The sequence below is a fragment of the Colias croceus genome, chromosome 7, assembly GCF_905220415.1.
Source record: "Colias croceus chromosome 7, ilColCroc2.1".
Taxonomy (NCBI): Eukaryota; Metazoa; Arthropoda; class Insecta; order Lepidoptera; family Pieridae; genus Colias; species Colias croceus.
This window is the reverse complement of record NC_059543.1, coordinates 6382377-6399922: the sequence shown is the minus strand read 5'-3', so window position 1 is coordinate 6399922 and position 17546 is coordinate 6382377. Positions and strand designations below refer to the sequence as shown.

Here is a 17546-nt window from a genome sequence, read left to right as displayed (position 1 = left end):
GATACCTTGCTTGATACAATCATATTCATTCAGTCCTGTTCAGTGAGTCTGTTACAGACAAGAAGCTTTTATCTAGTACACTGGAGATTGCACTATGAACATTAACTTGTAACAAGAAAATATGACCTTGAATGACGTCAGTTATGTTTTTTGTCTCTTTCTGTGGAGTGACCACGCTGGTTTGTAAATTCAGGATTTTTCGAAATAGAAAAAACTAAAAATCATGGTCTATAAATAATAACGACATATATTTTTAACAGTATTTATATTATAATATTACTGGTCATACTTTATTGGTAGAGAATGATAGTTTTAAATAACTTTTGGCTACAAAGCTTGGATATGAACCGATATATTGCATCAGATGCTGTTTACCATATTGTAAAGCTACTCAGATCTTCTTTTTAAACGCGTTGCTTCGACGGGTCAACTTCAAGCCAAAAACATCAAAGAGAAACTGTTTATAGCAGCCTTGCAAAAATTTCAGCTAACTTTACAAAGTTTATTTTTCAAAAGGTTCTGGTCTTTACAAAGTTTATTTTTCAAAAGGTTTTTCTGGCTCGTAATCCTCAGTAATTTTACCCTTGATGGGCACATATATTTCTTTTTATTTCATTTTTTGGAAAGCTGAAATACATAAAACAAAAAATATTAGGTTAAAAAGTAGATATAAATTTCAATTTAAAAAGGGTGAAATACCGATGACGTGTGTTGTTTCATTACTAGTATAAAAATCTTTAAAATGGTGTTCTAAATGTTCATTATAATATTGTTTTAGCAATATATTCTCGTCGCTATCCGTAAAAACCCGTCATCATGGTTACCTTAGGGCGGCCGTACACGGACCGCTTCAAGCAGTTGGGACCGACCGCTTGAAGCCGCGACCGCGTGGTGAACTATAGGCATTCATTAACCGCCGTACACGTGACGGCTCGAGCCGTCGCGACCGCTTCAAGCCGTCAACTGCATGACGAAATTCCACCGTGGCGTTGACGGCTCGCGAGCGGTCGTGAGGCATACACTGACTGCTCGAGCCGTTGACTGCGCTAGAGCCGTCGACGGCTCCTTCCCCCCTGAAAATCAATGACTTAACTAGTCAAAAAAATCAACCGCCCGAGCGGTTAGTAGCGACGGCTCGAGCGGTCAACAACCGACGGCTCGAGCAGTTGACGCCGACCGCTCGAGCCGTCCGTGTACGGCGCTCAGCCGTTAACTGCTAGAGCGGTCCGTGTACGGCCGCCCTTACTTGTTAAATTTGTTTATTGAAAACTTGTTGAAAAATGATGAAAGTATTAGGAAAAGAATTTATTTAACATGACTGCTTACTAAAATGATGATAAATTTGACAATTTTTGCCATTGAAATGATTCTAAACAGGAAAATGTAGGAGTATTGAGGAATATTGTACATAACGTAAATAAACACTTCTGCAATTTTGCACAATACAATGCATTATTTATATTCGGAAAATATTTATTAAATAAGCAACAATATTAACTTAAATATTCGAAGCGACGCAATTTTTTTGACACACATGCCATATTGTCAATGTGAGAGTTGCTATAATTTTATTATGGTGACTACCCATAATTAGGGAATATCGCTTTTTAATAATTGGTTCAGATACTTATTTTATTTAGCATAAATAATAATTGTCTCATCCAACATTGCTTCTGAATGATGTTGTTGGCAATTTATCAACGAACTCATGTACAAAATCTATCCTTTTGCACAGAATATTACAGAATACATAGTAGCCTTGGGAAAACTTCGTATTAACAGTGGCAATACAAAGTTAGGTGTGAAAGGGATAAAAAACATGAGTTAGGGTCAATGAACTTCTCGTCAGTCGTCAATCCTAGACGATATCTCCAGTGTTTAGTTATAAGCTTCTTGGTTAGAAATAATGTGAAAATAGCCTTTTGCAAAAAAATAATAAACATAATGTGTACAGATAATGTGGTACTTAAATAAAAGTCTCGTTGTTTATAATCTGTTATCACTTCTTTTTTGTATTTATTTCTACCAATCACAAAAAAGAACAAATATTCGAAGTGTATTCTGATTGGTGCAAAGTTTATTCTGAAGTTTTGATCAAGGAAGCAAATTAACCACAATGAGTCATCCGCCAGTTTCCTGTATTCCAAACACTGCCAAAATGTCGAAAGCTAAAAAAGTGATCGAAGAAGCTAAGGAAATAAATAATCCTGAAATAGATTTAGTGGATAAAGGGATTTCAAGCCTCGATGAAATTCCAGGCTTGTGTAAGTCATCTTATTACAATATGATCTTGTTTTACCCTTTTTGGTGTAACTTGTTTGGTACTTGTTTGTTTCGCAACAGTTTTTTTTTGTTTATTTATCATAAGAGTAATAATTTGAATCATATGAGGAGTTATTTAAATAACGCGTTTTCTTTTTACATTAAGAAATTCAATTCTTTGTTGAACATACACTTAAAATGGGAATTAAGCGTTTGTTATAATTATAAAGATGACTTCATTCTCTCATCACTATCAACCACATACTAATAAAATGTATTTTTTACCTACTAGTAGGGTATATAATTCCATAAATCATATTGTATAACACATATTAATTGGTGAAATATATTCCAGTTGCTTTAGAAAACATAACGAGGCTAACTTTAAGTCATAACAAACTACAAGTTGTGCCAGCTGGTCTTGCGAACCTAATCAACTTGGAGATTTTGAATCTTGCCAACAACCACATAGAGGAGCTGCCAGTTAGTTTGTCGTCTTTACCGAAACTCCGGATTTTAAATGTGTCACTCAATAGACTGTACACTTTGCCAAGGGGATTTGGTGCATTTCCTGTATTGGAAATCCTGGATGTGACCTACAATAACATTAAGGAAACTACCCTGTCAGGAAACTTCTTTATGATGGGTAAGCTATATATAATAATTTATATTACTTTTTTAATTTTTTTATAGTAGGTTTCCTACATCCTATCCTTGGAATAAATATTATATTTTGACAATTTTAATTTTCAGAGAGTCTCAGAGCCTTGTATCTAGGCGACAATGACTTTGAATATCTACCTCCTGAAATTGGAAATCTGAAAAATCTACAAATTGTAAGTAATTATTTTTCCATTTATTACAGAAGAGTTCAATTAGTTTCATAGTTGGTTATCCTGTTGTAAATGTGCATAACAGGAAAATTTTGTTCTATAATTATTAATAGTTATGAAGTTAACCTTTATAAGTATTTAAAATATCAAATATCGTCACTTATAATGATTTAATAATTTTCAGCTATCAATGAGAGAAAATGATCTAATTGAAGTACCAAGAGAGTTAGGACAGCTGACGAGGTTGAGAGAATTGCATTTGCAAGGAAATAGACTTGTTGTTCTTCCCCCAGAAATAGGTATTTCTTATCTGTATACTTTATTTTTAAGCCTATTTAAAAAAACGTATGGAGAGCTTATTTGATTGAATTTAGTCTTAATTATATTACACAGAAAGTTAAGACTAGGCAACATAGGCTAAGTGGACATAAATCAATTAGTTCTTCAACCTTTGAACATTTTCAGTCTTAAATTTATGAATTTTGAATTTGTTTTCCATTCAAAACATTCAACCCGTTATAATAATTTTTTAATACTTCAGGGTCGTTGGAACTGGCAAGTAATAAGTCAGTATTGAGGCTGGAAGGTAACTTCTGGGTACCACCAATTGAAGACCAGCTCAAGCTTGGGCCATCTCATGTGCTTGATTATCTGCGCTCTGAGACATATAGAGTGTAAGTTTATACTTTCTTTTTGTTGTTTGACAAGGATTATTTAATTTTAAATGCAATAAATTGCAGCAATTTTCTGTAATATAAATTATGCAGTATAATTAACTCTTTGAATTGTTTTATTTACCTTTAAATATGTATATTATCACCAAAAGACTATACAAAACATGTAATAATCTTTAAACAACATAACTTTTACAGTTTGTACAGTCGGCACATGTCTGCCAAGCCTCCGCCGCCGCCACAAACACTCGACAAGAGCAAGAAAGCAAGCAGAGTGCGATAAACAAATAATTGTATTCTCAGGAAAGGTACTAGAAACTGTAAATTGAAAATAAAAAATGAAGACAAGATAATTTTCAGTGTGAAAGAAATTATTTATAATGCAATAAACATGTCAACCATTTTAAAATAATAATTATTATTTTGCTATGGAATTATTTTCCATATTATAAAAACATCGATTTATATGAAAACTAGGAGGTTCCTAGGAATTTACTATTTGAAATAAAATTAATGTACCATTGTGCCTTTGCCTTTTATATTATGCTTTAACAAACGCTAAAACTAAGTGTATGTGTACTAATGAATTAATTTATGATAGGTGTTGTGTTATCAATTGATAGGTGTTGTGATGTGCAATTGTAATTTAAAGATATATTGAAATGTGCTAAAAAGTAGTAGGTTTTTTTATTGAAGAATATTAGCAGTGCATTTTTTTACTCTTGTTTTGATGGACAACTGTCTTTCCAAATATTATTACAAATCAGATTATTTTTTATAATATTGTATACAAACAAATTAATAATTGTTATAACTTTACTCACCAAGTGCCATGCATATTATAAAATTGTTATATTAAATGTTCATTAAAATATAGGTTAATTTAAAATAATAATAAAATATTGCATAAAAAATGTTTATTTAAACCTTAAAACAGTCTTATAAAAATAAATTCACACATTAAACCTATAAATGCCTTATTTACAACGAACAATAAGGTGTAAAAAACATTTCTATACACATCCCATTAAAGAAAGTGTGTAAAAATTTTTTAGCAAACTTTTTGCTAGTACTGAGCAACAATATTAATATATATCCTATTAAAGATATTTAAAAAATTAAGTTAACTGTTCATAATATACAATATTCACATAGATTGTTTTGAAGACTTATTTAGTAATCATTATATTTGCCTCAAGTCATACTTATTGTGAAAAATAGAGTAAGACAGAATGCTTATGTTCTTTATTTATTATACAAGTTGTAAGTTAATTTTATATAGTTCAGACAATGGTTATTTTTACAATTCATACTGATTAAATTAAAATGCAGTCATAGCTGACTGAACTACACAAAGTAATTTTATACTACAGAAAGTATTTTTTGTATTTATTAGATAAGCTAATATCAGATTATCATGCTTGGTTGTTTCTTCGTTCGTTTGTATGTTATTAATTGATACAAAGACTAATGATAATATTATTATAATGTTTAAGAAATAAATTATTACTAACAAATCAATGTTTTATTATTTCATATTAAAATATATAGAGATCACATGTTTTTCAAATCTTAATAATTGAGAAATTCTACTAAGCAAACAAGATTCATATAAATAATCACACAAAGTTAATTCAATACAGACAGTTTTTGTTATAAAACTTTAATTAAATAAGAAATAAAATCACACTATAGTATTTTTGTTGCAAATTTCAAGAAGATTATGATGAAAAATTCATAGACAAAGTGGATTTTAGAAGACTTATTGCAATTTTCTATTGGAAATCTATTGTAGTGAGCTTACTATAAACATAGCAATATAACATTAGGTAGTTAGAATGAATAAAAAATGTTTGTACATAGTCGCAATTACCTAGCTGCTTTTATTTAATTTGAACTCTTAAACTATAGTCTTGATTCATATATTTGTGATAATAAAAAAACGAAAATAGAAACGTGTTGTTTACATACTTTCCTTACAATGTTTCAAATCACCGGAATACCGTTCTTTTAAATTAAAATTGTTGATATCTGAATACAATATTTTACTTGAAATGAACTAGACACTCACATTTCAACAATGTCCACTCTTCATAGCAAAACGTTATAATAAGACTAGTATTGTATCCTTTATTTTAACACATAAGCCTTGAATGTTATTGTGTGCAATCATAGAATAAATTTCTTTTCATAACTCGTCAAGTTCTTCAGAAGAATCATCATCTGATATTTCCATGTTATTCCTGGTGGAATTTGCGTTGGGCTTGGAGCGCTCCAGTGAAAAAGCGTAGGACTCATAGTCGACTATTTCGTCGTCGCTGAGGTGCGAGTTGCCTTCGACGAAACTTGCGAAGCTGCTTGAAAACAAATTATTTTTTAGTAAGGCTGAAAATGTATTTTTTTTAGTTCTTATAATATAACATTCTTATCCTATCGAATTTGTGTGTTGATAATAGACGGAATGCAAATAATAACATCTAATATATTAAATTCTTGACCGATTCTTATTAAATTTTGTGTGCATATTGGGTAGGTCTGACAATCGAAAAATATCTATTATTCACACCCAGTGATAACTTAAGTTGGACATAATATTGTATAAGTTATGCTGCTGCCACACGCCACTCACCGCTTGGCGTCATGCAGCTTGAGCATGACGCGCCACTGCGCACAGTCCGGGCTTGTGCAGTGCTCACGCAGCTGCTCTAGCGCACGCTTCGTCTCACGTGCACCTTGCTCGTAGTACTCTTCGCTAGTTAGTAGCCGCGGCTTTGGAGGGAACTTTCTGCGCCTGAAAACATTTAGATTTGTTGGAACTGATTTGATTGATGGATTTCAGTAAAACGCGATAAAAATATTTGTGCTAGGAGTATTTCTGGGCTGAAAGTACAACTTCTTAAGGTCCGACCACACTAGGCGTATCTATGCGAAAGCGTAGCAACGCGACGCGACTCAGTTTGATATGCTTTCTATGAAATTGTATGAGGAATAGGACCTTTAATTTAAAATAGAGTATCCTCACCAATATCCCTGTATAGCGTACATCCACGACTGCGGGAAGTACTTGGCAACGAGCGAGGCGATCACAACGGCAGCTGATGCCTCCTGGTACTGGCTGCTAAAGAATGTCGTGAACACGCCCACTAGCTAAAAGTCAACAAGTGCTTATGAGAAACTATAGACTATAAACTACTTTCATAAGGGTACCAATTTCAAGAGTGTGACTGAACATGGAATTCTAAAACTGAAATCATTTTATTTCAATTTGCATGCGATAGTATTTGATATATAGAAGTGTGTAGGCGATAGCGAAATTTTCACTCACCTGGAGTGTCCACATAACCAAATTTTTACTCCGTTGATTCTTTGGTGGTCCAATCCGGTAGCACACAACAAAACTAATGAATCCAGCCAGAAATGTGTACCAAAACAAATAAGCCTGGTACGAAACTACAAGAGTTCTTATGTTCTCCCAAATCTGCTGGAATAAGTACACTCCTACTGTCCAGCCTCCAATCAATATGCCGTATGTGAGAGTTTTCTGTAATATTTAACAAAGGTATTTAGTTTTACAAATATACTTCATGCAAAAAATATTTTCATGAAAAAAAGTTACTAAAAACTTAATATGCAATAACAGACTATCTTTAATATGATTGTTTTACCTTTTAAATAAATATTTAGTTTCATACAATCATCACAATATCACATCCATAGAAATGAAGAAACATGCACACCATACAAAATGGTTAAATATTTATTTATCTTAATACTTACCTTTGGCAATAGCCTGCTAACATAATAAACGAGCACCATGAAAGACGCAGACACTCCTACAATGATACCACACAAGTAGAAGAACACAGGATTGCCGCTGAGAGCCCGTGATGTGAATATCAATGCTATACCAGTTACCATTATCAAGACACGCCATAGGTCCACTCCTACAAGCATAAAATCATTGGTTAATACATTGGGAATCTATTTCCTATGCACAGTTAACATGCCATGTTGTAAATAAATATTTAATTCATCATATTGTTTTATTCTTTTCTATATGCCTATGCCACAGTATTACAATATTTCCTACAGTATGGCGACGAATGTACGTGTAAAACGGAGGGGAACTGGCGGGGGGTCGGGCTACGCGGGACGCGTACTGCAATCACGCTTAGTTTGCATTACCTAGCGCGAAAGGACGACGCATTCGTATTTTTTTTGTGTAATAATTTTATTATACTTACATATTCTATAATGGCGCGCACAAACTATTCTGTGTATTGACGTAAATTTACATCAAAATCCCAGAAGTTATTTAGATATTTTAGATAGATTGTATTTGTATCTATAGAATTTTAACGAAGCTGTGTATATGCTGTTCTCATTCTTGTCTTATCAGATTGTATATCCCAATGAGAATGCATTACTTAGTTAAATGTTATAATAGACAAATACTTAAGAAGATCCAAAAATAAAGTGTCCACGTAAATATTTAGCAGTGCAATATATGTAATCATATATTTATGAACAAATAATTACATCAGATTTAATAATCGCAATTATTTTGAATGTACATATTAATAAATGAATTCATCATAATATTAATAATCACAACTGTTTTATTTCCCATTTGTGGCAACCCTTGCATATTTTCGTGTGGCAGCGTAAGTACCTACGCTGGCGGCGGCATCGCGCGACATCAAAGGCGTTACTGTAGGAAATAATATTGTAATACTGGGCCTTACTGTAGGAAATAATATTGTAATACTGTGCCTATGCCTATTCATTATCGGAGTAGATAAGATTTTTTTTTACACACAAGGTTTTAAAGAAGCCACTCTTTAGTTTCAGACATTAGGATGTCAATTTTCATTCTACTTGTTGAGCCATTTCTTAAGTTTAAACATAGAAATATTTACAATTACCATAATAAAATACTAAAAAATAACTGAACTTACTTTGTATCTGTAGCTCAATACTATGTCTTTGTTTGGTATTGATAGCCATGCATGTAGGAGTAAACAGGTTAATAGAGACACTTCTATAAACTTTCTTCTGGAAGGGATTGACAACGGCCCCCCAGCCATAGCTGTCCTCTGTGTAGTCCTTATATACTTGTTCAGGATTATCACCCAGATATTGACTGAATTCATCATTTTGTATCTTAATGTTGAACTAAAAAATAGTTCAAGAAAATAATTTTATATCTACAGTGAAAAAGCAATTAAGATAAGGTTGACACTATTGGTTTCAATTAGCACTAATACAAGTTTTTAAGTTATACTTTCTAATTTGAGGAATAAATAGAAAAAAGTTACCTAAAACACTATAGAATATTTAAAATCAAAGCATGTCCTTATTGAATTTTATCTTATATATTTTATGTTTAATTAAAACAGATTTATTGATAAAATTAATATTGAAGAAAACAACTACAGACACTATTTTATATTATGAAAAAGTATTAAAAGATTATGAACAACAATATAATTTAAGATGTTCCCCTGATCATTGGTATTAAGTAATTACCTTTACAGTTTGCCACAAAGCCAGCAAATTTTTAGCTGTTCCTGAATAGCAATATATGTCTATCGATTGCTTTGATGGAAATATCTCTCTATCAATCACCGTTGGTCCACCAAGCCAATGTACTGTAAATAATGTTATAAAAGTTTTTACAAATTCCAATAACCGTCACTATTTTCATAGAACTGAATGTATTTATTGAACAATTGCTATCTATAACTAATAAAGTAACCTATTTTAAATTATCTCACCATCGTAAGGCAATGAATTTGTTTTTGTGATAACAAATAACAACGCAAGAACCCGGAGACCAAGGTGCATTATGTCATGCGTTATTTAAGTTTATATAAAAAACTTCCAAAGAAATTTGTACGAAAAAAACTTATTACGATAGTAGTTGTAATTCTAATATCAAACTGTCCTAATCAAGGAAACTTTCACTTATCTAAAAATAGCAAAACTGTGCTCATTTCACAAATGAAAATAATGTGTTTTTTGATCATAGCTTGTTTGTAAAGTTTTGACTTTTGAGAGAAATGTCAGTGTCATTACTGTCATTCATACTTTGACAATAGATAGGATCAATGACATTAAATTGCGCGCAAAATTCCACAGGCAATGAATGATAATATTATTATATTATGTACCAACCAAGTACCAACAGCTTAACCAACAGAACTACATCACATAAGGGGCCGTCCATTAATCACGTGATGTTTATTTGGTATTTTTTGAGGGAGGGGGGCTCCCCCTTGGTGATAGTTGATACGTGGTGAGGTTTTAGACTACCCCTCCCCCCTCCCCCCTATATCACGTGTATTTTTTCGTACCTGCAAAGAATCAATTTTTTATTTATAAAAAAATACTGGTATGTATCATCTAATTTTATTATAGTAAATTAAAGAATTAAAGATAATAAACGTTCAGAGGTAGACAGAAAGATTGCAGTTTGTTTTTGAATGACATAAAAATAATGAAAGATATGCGAAAAAGTTGTACGCGTTTGACTAAAATAAATACATGTAACGCCGCTTTTCGGTTGAGTATCGCGCGCTTGTCGAAAAATAAATACACGTGATATATTACTTTACCCCCCCTCCCCCTTGTGATATTTCGTGATGTTTTGATGGACCCCTCCCCCCCCTTTTGAGCCTCACGTGATTAAAGGACAGCCCCTAAGACATCACACCACAACAAACAATGAAATATTTACAGTTCTTTCGAGATACTTTTCATACACTTAGATTACAATATTATGATGAACTCCTGATATCGATATTTCAGGAGCTACAATGGACAAATGAAAATTATTACCTAGGTGTAAAGTGTACGTGTACACGTCGCTCTTTACACGAAAAAAGCTATTCAATAAAAAAAATATTTTTATATCCTATTCCGCAAACGAAATTCGATGGGTCAGCTTGTAAGATCCCTATTTTCCACAACTACCTATTTTCGGTGGTGGAATTCGTAGTTTCGTGGTAGGTAGTTTCAAACTGTGTTTCAAACTATTCTATTATCTTGTGTATTATCTATACTTCTATACTACTATTATAAGGAGGAAAGGTTTGTAATTTTGGTCTAATTAGTTTACATTATATTTTAATATTATATTTTTGAACGCACTGCCGCTCCAATCGTTTCAAAGAGGGGCCACTGAAAATCACTAATTGTATTGTTTGCTAATCGTGTTATTTCAATTTTGTGGAGTCAAATAAATGATCTTTCTTTCGTTCTTTCTAATTATGTATGCATGTATGTATGGTTTTCACGCATAAACTACTGGACCTTTTTTGATGAAATTTGGCACAGACAATCTTTAGACCCTGAAAAAGAACATAGGCCATACCTTTTATTGCGAAAAATGTATCACGGGCCAAGCCGGGGCGGACCGCTAGTAATCAATACTTGACGTATAAATATCAGCTAAGTATACATTTTTCTTGTAAAATACAAAGGCAACTCATCAAATATTCTGGGTTTAGTAAACAGTCAGATGATTTAAATATCCCGTTAATGCGAATCTACTGTATCAGGGATAAAGTATCAGGTTTTATTACATAGAAAATAAAACACATATAATACAATCCTATATTTATTTGGTAAAGCATAACACAAATTCATGTACTTCACGGCATAAAAGGCACTCATATATTATTGTACTAAGTTTACAAACCTTACGCTATATTATTAAAAAAACTGCCAAGGTCTGGTAGGAATGTACTCAATACTGTTAAAAATGCATATGTAAAATACTGAAAAATTGTATAATTTTGATACAAAGCTGCATCCCCAGTCTTAAAGTTGGATAGGAATGTCTCGATTAGAAATATACAATAGTTTTAGACACTGAATGAGAGTAAATAGTTTGAAATAGTTAGAAAATAAATTATTGAAAAAAAGTACCGAAAATTTCATTAAAATATTATAGCTGTAGTATTAAACGTTATTTCATTCATATATTTAATTTATATTTTATAAATCTCCACTTTTCTATATTTCTTATACACTATTAAATAATGCACACAAGTATTTTAAATTATTTCGTCCATATACTTTGTGAATATATGATAATTATAATTAAACAATATTTTTATATAAAATGTCAATTAGATATGTAAGTAGTTGGAATCACATAAATTTTTAAATATAAGGCAAAAATTGGATCACATGTTGTAAGTTGATTTTTTTTTATCTGACCTTCACATACAATAAGGTAGATCGAAATAAATTAAGTAAGCCGTCTAATATACTAGACAAAAAGTTTACTAAGTGTATGATAATACTTCCTAATTATGATTACATTGAAATGTTTTTTTAGGAATGCCAAGAATTATGTACTAATAAATTTCAATCTAAAATAAATCGCACATCATCTTTTACAACCATAAAACTGAAATAATACTATATTGACCTAAAGTTTATATAAATTTATTCGTTCTCTATTTGCTAACGTCTACATAAATTAATAAAATTTAAAACTCTACTAATGATGGATAATATATTTTTGCCTAAATGTAAACAAGTCACAATAAATCGATTGCTACGTTGAAAATCACAAAATTCCATACAATCTGTTGATAAATAGTTTCGTTTACGTAAATTACGTCTAAGTTGTGTACTTGTATGATCACAGTCACTGCGGACCAACATATTGCACTATCTACCTTTGAAGGCACAGTTGAAAGCGCTACGTTTTTATAATAACTTATGTTTTAATACTCTTCTTGATGGTGTTCTTGTCGTTGTAATTGCCTGAAAAAAATAACGCTGTTTTCAAATGTTTTAAGTTTGGTTTATATTATGTATAAAATAAAATTGTTATTAGTTAATTGTAAAGGTTAATCGCAAGCATCCACTAGTAAAATAAATATAAATGTTAAAGTATCAAAGTGAGTTGTTCCATCTATACTTTTCACTTTATTCAATGAGAATAATAATTAAGCAATTGTGAGAGCTCTCTCTAAAAAGAAGAAAAAGGGAGTGAGAGGATGAGTGAATGAAAGATAACGCTTTATTTTAGATTATTTCAGATAAAAAAGACAATATTACACAAAATAAATGTGCACATATAAAAAGAGACGCACAAATTTCGACTTTATGTCTAGGTAAAAAAGTATAGTATTGATTTTTGTCGGTTTTATTGTGTTGAAGAAAATGCATCTTATCTTATCTTATAATATATATATAAATCTCGTGTCACAATGTTTGTCCTCAATGGACTCCTAAACCACTTAACCGATTATAATAAAATTCGCACACCATGTGCAGTTCGATCCAACTTGAGAGATAGGATAGTTTAAATCTCAAATCGTTTTAGAGAAAGCGGGCGAAGTCGCGGGCGGTGAGCTAGTTTCTTTATAGATTACCTAGTGCGAGGGGCGGTAGGGCGGGCCGCCATGACGTGCCCACTCGCGCTCGAACTCGTGCTCGAGCACCTCCGCGCCGCGCTTGCGTGTCAGCCCCGTCTCGTCCAGGCTCAGCTCGCACATTTGCATGTCGTCGATACCTGCGATGATGGGTTTTATTATTATCATATTATGACGATTCAGGTACATTATTTTCAAGGAAGAGAGCAAGTATTAATTTATAAAGAATAGAAAAAATTCGATCACGAGGCGGGTTTCGAATCCGCATCCTTTCACGCCAATCCGGGGCGGACGCCTGACCAACTCAGCCACCCGTGATCCCGCCAGAGCGATCGAATTTATGAATGAATGAATGAATGAATGAATGAATGAAAACGCTTTATTGTACACCATTACAAACAGGAAAAGACATACATATACAGAAGAGAGACATGCACAAATGGCGGCCTTATGGCTTTAGTAGCCATCTCTTCCAGGCAACCAAACACAAGATAAAAAACATAAAATCATGACAGAGGGTGGTGGTAAAGCTGTATTAGATTAGTAATTAAAAAACAAATTCAAAAAAACATTATAGTACCTACATTAACATACACATACATAAGTACATAAAAATTATTATAAATAAAAACATACATACACACATACATATATACATAAAGCATATATTAAATAAATATCGTATTAAAAATATATAGGTACCTAAATACAATAAGTTATCACTTTTTAATGTAATGTTTATTCAGTAAACGTTTGAAAGTCTCGAAAGTTTGAGCTTTTTTCTTTCCTTTCAGTTCTATGTGTCTAAGGGACACACCGCGAGAGCAGCGTAGTTTGGGATTTTTTTAGGAGTACAAATTTGGTTTTTTTGACTGACCGGTTGGCTTGGTTGGTAGTGGCCCTGCCTTCCAATCCAGAGGTCGTGGGTTCGATTCCCATCCGGGGCAAATATTTGTGTGATGAACATAGATGTTTGTCCTGTGTCTGTGTGTTAATTATCTATACAAGTATTTATTTAAAATTATGTATGTATGTTTATCAGACATCTGGTTTTCATAATACAAGCGAAAGCTTAGTATGGGATCAGATCGTGCCGTGTGTGGAAATTGTCCTGAAATATTTATTTATTTATTCATCTCTATCGTACTGCTGAAAATGATCGAAACAAGAACAAGTCTGACCGGCCTGCAGCAGCACGGGCGTCTTGTCGGCGTGCAGCTCCATCTGGCGCGCCACGTACTGGCCGTCGAAGTGCGCGTACCACCAGCCGCGCTTGTCGGCCGCGCTGTCGCCCGCGCGCACGAACGGGATGCGGAAGTAGCGGTGCCGCGCGCCCAGGACCTCGCCTCGCTGCGCCACTCGCGGGCTCTTCGCTGCAAGGTGTAAGGGCATACATAAATGGCGCGTATTAGACCGATGTAAAGTGCACAAACCTCAAATGATGACGAATTATACTCTGAAAGAAAAAAAGAATGACAAAAATAGAGAAATGCAAATAGGGCAATTTTAAGTCAAATGCAAAAAGTAATTTTTAAAATGTCTTCTCATTCTTATACCAAAATATATTTAAAAAAAGACGTGTGGCACTCGGGGACCGCCGCGGTAAAGCATAGCATGCCTTCAAGCCACACCTCCGAGCCCATCGGAGAAGGGAGCGTGAGGTTTTTTCGTTACGGAATTTCTCGATTCTGTCCCCGCGCTCAAGGCCCAAGATAGAAACTATGCAATAGCTTAAAAGTATCTCTGATACTCAATTACTGGATATAATTCCAAAATAAAATAACCCTAATAAAAGTAATAAAAAGAAAGAGAGAACCATTTATTTTTAATAATAGACCGCATGTCATCATTAAACATAATTATCGATTTGGTCTAGATAAGATATATAAACACTGACCGGCATCCATGATGGACTGCGGTGCCCGCTCCTGGTCGGCCATGGTGCTCTTGCGCGCGTTCTTCGCCTTCCACGCGTGGTACACCTTCAGCCGACGGTGGAACTCGTGCCGACAGGCCTAGCACAAACACTTATATGTTTTATCCAGATTTTTTTCATATATAGGATGACCAATTTCATATGATAATGTAATTTTTCAAAATTCCATGGAAGTGATTACAAAACAGGATGATTACAAGTAGAGTAATTTTGGGGATTTCAGTATAATAGAGGAAGAACATTATTTAAATTATCATGATACACTTAGATAGAGTAGATTTTTTTCAGATCAGCAACAGAAATTGCCATTTTAAGTATTAGTACGCTGACATTATTTCATTAAATAATCCATACTAATATTATAAATGCGAAAGTAACTCTGTCTATCTGTCTGTTACTCAATCACGCCTAAACTACTGAACCAATTTTCATAAAATTTGGTATGGATATATTTTGATACCCAAGAAAGGACATAGGCTACTTTTTATCCCGGGAAAATAACGCAATCTCGGAAATCCCACGGGAACGGGAACTATGCGGGTTTTTCTTTGACTGCGCGGGCGAAGCCGCGGGCGGAAACCTAGTATAAAATAAAAGATAGCCGCCACTAATAAATATGGCAAAGTATAAATATGTACCTCCAACAATTCAATATCACACGACGTATTGATAGTGTCCCGTAGCTCTGAATACTTCCACTTAGACAGGTCGTACTTTTGCTTGCCCTGCATCGCTTGCTGCATGCGAACTCGTTCCGACCTATGAATTATTTACCTACTTAATATTTCCAAAAAAAATTCTAGGTAATTTTTTTCCACAAAAATATAGACTATGGTATTTTATATTTGTACATTCAAATTAAAATTCTAATTTAAAATATAGTTTGAACTATTGTCCTAATATTATTTTTTCAAGATCAATACTTTGAAGAAAGAAGTTTTTTTTTAAACTAAAAGATCTACTTGGAAGAAAAAAGTTGTATGGTTTTATGAAACCACGGTAAAAGTGAAACTTACGATAATTATCGTACGTCACACAGACCAAAAAGTTTGAGACGATGTAATAAAAGTTTCAATTTAAATAGAAAAGATCCAGGTAATATTTCATACCATATTTAGGGATAATTCAACAGATTAAAAAATGAACACAAAATGGGTACGTACAAATAAACTTATAACGTATTCTAATGCATTATATTACAACTAAAACTACATTAATCAAAGAGGTTATTTACACACACACATGCTATTTTGCTACTACTAACTACTTTACTTATTAATTATTGTCAAATATTTTTTTTACAAAAAACGTCGCATAAAGATTTGAAACGTTTTTTGAAAGTAAAATCATTTGTGGTTTAATGTTAAACAAGCAATTATTTTATACCAAAAATCATGCTATCTCGTTTTCTCACAACCGTATTTACTGTGTTAGAATAGAGAACAATGTTTTAAAATATTTTTTCTTTTTTTGTAAATTAGTATGTTATTACTTGTTTCCGACGTGCAAATAGAAATAGATAAGCGATAGCGAACAATGTTAGAAATTAGTTTTGTCAAGAAGTAGTCCTCTTTCAATACCAATAATAAAATATGTTTAGATATATAATAATATACTAATTGTGAATACATTTTTTTTATGTTTTTATTTTTATAAAAATAGATATTGAAAGAGGATAAAAGAAGGCGTGCGAAAGAGAAAACGTCTATATTTTGTCTCACTCGATACCTGTTCAATTTATTTTCTCCGTTCACTGAGTCCATTGTTGGGAAACTGTGCAAACATATTACAATATTATTTTGTTGTATTCATAAGCTAGAAAAAAGAAGTTTTGTTGCCAAAGAACCACTTTTTATGTACAATAAAAAAGTAAGCAGAAAGGCAAGATTGTAGTGTGCATATTGTTGTTTCTTTAAAGGTGTGCCTTTTCTACAATGTTATCAAATTCATTCGAATGTTTGAAAAAAATTCCATATTGCATATCACAATGTTTATTTAACTTGCAAAAAATTTTTTTTTTAATGAAAGTTTTTATCTGCTTTTCCTTTTTTGCAAGTTCTTTAAAAACTTATTGCTCATTAAATCTTCAATATAATTGTTTAAAGTACAATACCTTCTCAACTGCGGTGGAGACCCTTCTACGTGGCCATTGGTCTCCTTCGCGAGTCGCACGGCCATTTCGTGATCACGGCGCTCTTGTTCTAATCTATAAAATTCATTTTTATTAGAAAATGACAATAAAATTTTGTTATGATGTAAATGTTGGTTACACAAACATAAAAAAATATCGAAATGTTCACGCAATGGACGACCCCATCCGCCTTTCTTAAGTTTATCGGCACCATTTAATTAACTCCCGTAACTAATATCCAGCAGTACCGCTTTTTTCTTCGGAATATTTTGATCTTCGAAATCACCCTCTACCCCCCCCCCCCCCCTTTAACGA

At 32.8% G+C, this 17546-nt stretch overlaps 3 protein-coding genes across 7 annotated transcripts in view; 1 reads left to right on the top strand and 2 right to left on the bottom strand.

Moving 5' to 3' along the window:
* Positions 1-2078: 2078 nt before the first annotated feature.
* LOC123693130 (ras suppressor protein 1) lies at positions 2079-5286 on the top strand. Its single transcript, XM_045638094.1, has 6 exons — positions 2079-2264; positions 2618-2908; positions 3016-3098; positions 3280-3394; positions 3637-3769; positions 3968-5286. The coding sequence occupies exons 1-6, from the start codon at positions 2117-2119 to the stop codon at positions 4050-4052; spliced, it is 855 nt and encodes a 284-aa protein (XP_045494050.1). The 5' UTR covers positions 2079-2116; the 3' UTR covers positions 4053-5286.
* On the bottom strand, positions 4672-9806 carry LOC123693128 (nuclear envelope integral membrane protein 1). Of its 2 annotated transcripts, none has more exons than XM_045638092.1 (8): positions 9547-9806; positions 9299-9420; positions 8728-8944; positions 7547-7713; positions 7095-7310; positions 6792-6916; positions 6399-6560; positions 4672-6126 (listed from the first exon to the last, which is right to left on the bottom strand). In XM_045638092.1, the coding sequence occupies exons 1-8, from the start codon at positions 9614-9616 to the stop codon at positions 5958-5960; spliced, it is 1248 nt and encodes a 415-aa protein (XP_045494048.1). In that variant the 5' UTR covers positions 9617-9806; the 3' UTR covers positions 4672-5957. The 2 variants fall into 2 exon arrangements, with proteins under 2 accessions (XP_045494048.1, XP_045494049.1); XM_045638093.1 differs by having other exon boundaries at positions 4672-6123.
* Positions 9807-11377: 1571 nt separating this feature from the next.
* LOC123693044 (myosin heavy chain 95F) overlaps positions 11378-17546 on the bottom strand; it is a 37489-nt gene continuing 31320 nt past the window's right edge. For 2 of the 4 annotated variants that reach the window (XM_045637949.1, XM_045637950.1), the window contains 7 exons: positions 17214-17306; positions 16829-16873; positions 15739-15859; positions 15062-15179; positions 14346-14537; positions 13165-13304; positions 11378-12550 (listed from right to left, as the gene is read on the bottom strand). In XM_045637949.1, the coding sequence (XP_045493905.1) occupies positions 13165-13304; positions 14346-14537; positions 15062-15179; positions 15739-15859; positions 16829-16873; positions 17214-17306 (709 nt within the window). In that variant the 3' untranslated portion in view covers positions 11378-12550. The remainder of the gene's footprint in view (positions 12551-13164; positions 13305-14345; positions 14538-15061; positions 15180-15738; positions 15860-16828; positions 16874-17213; positions 17307-17546) is intronic. The other 2 variants (XM_045637951.1, XM_045637952.1) reach the window with 1 other exon arrangement.

What these genes read in the sequence shown, in the direction of transcription:
- LOC123693130 (XM_045638094.1), top strand. Translation starts at nt 2,117, where the DNA reads ATGAGTCATCCGCCAGTTTCCTGTATTCCAAACACTGCCAAAATGTCG. An exon ending in AGGAAACTTCTTTATGATGG is followed by an intron (nt 2,909 to 3,015) that starts GTAAGCTATATA and finishes TTTAATTTTCAG; the next exon opens with AGAGTCTCAGAGCCTTGTAT. An exon ending in ATCTGAAAAATCTACAAATT is followed by an intron (nt 3,099 to 3,279) that starts GTAAGTAATTAT and finishes AATAATTTTCAG; the next exon opens with CTATCAATGAGAGAAAATGA.
- LOC123693128 (XM_045638092.1), bottom strand. Translation starts at nt 9,616, where the DNA reads ATGCACCTTGGTCTCCGGGTTCTTGCGTTGTTATTTGTTATCACAAAA. An exon ending in TTAGCAGGCTATTGCCAAAG is followed by an intron (nt 7,311 to 7,546) that starts GTAAGTATTAAG and finishes TAAATATTACAG; the next exon opens with AAAACTCTCACATACGGCAT. An exon ending in TGGTTATGTGGACACTCCAG is followed by an intron (nt 6,917 to 7,094) that starts GTGAGTGAAAAT and finishes GTTGACTTTTAG; the next exon opens with CTAGTGGGCGTGTTCACGAC.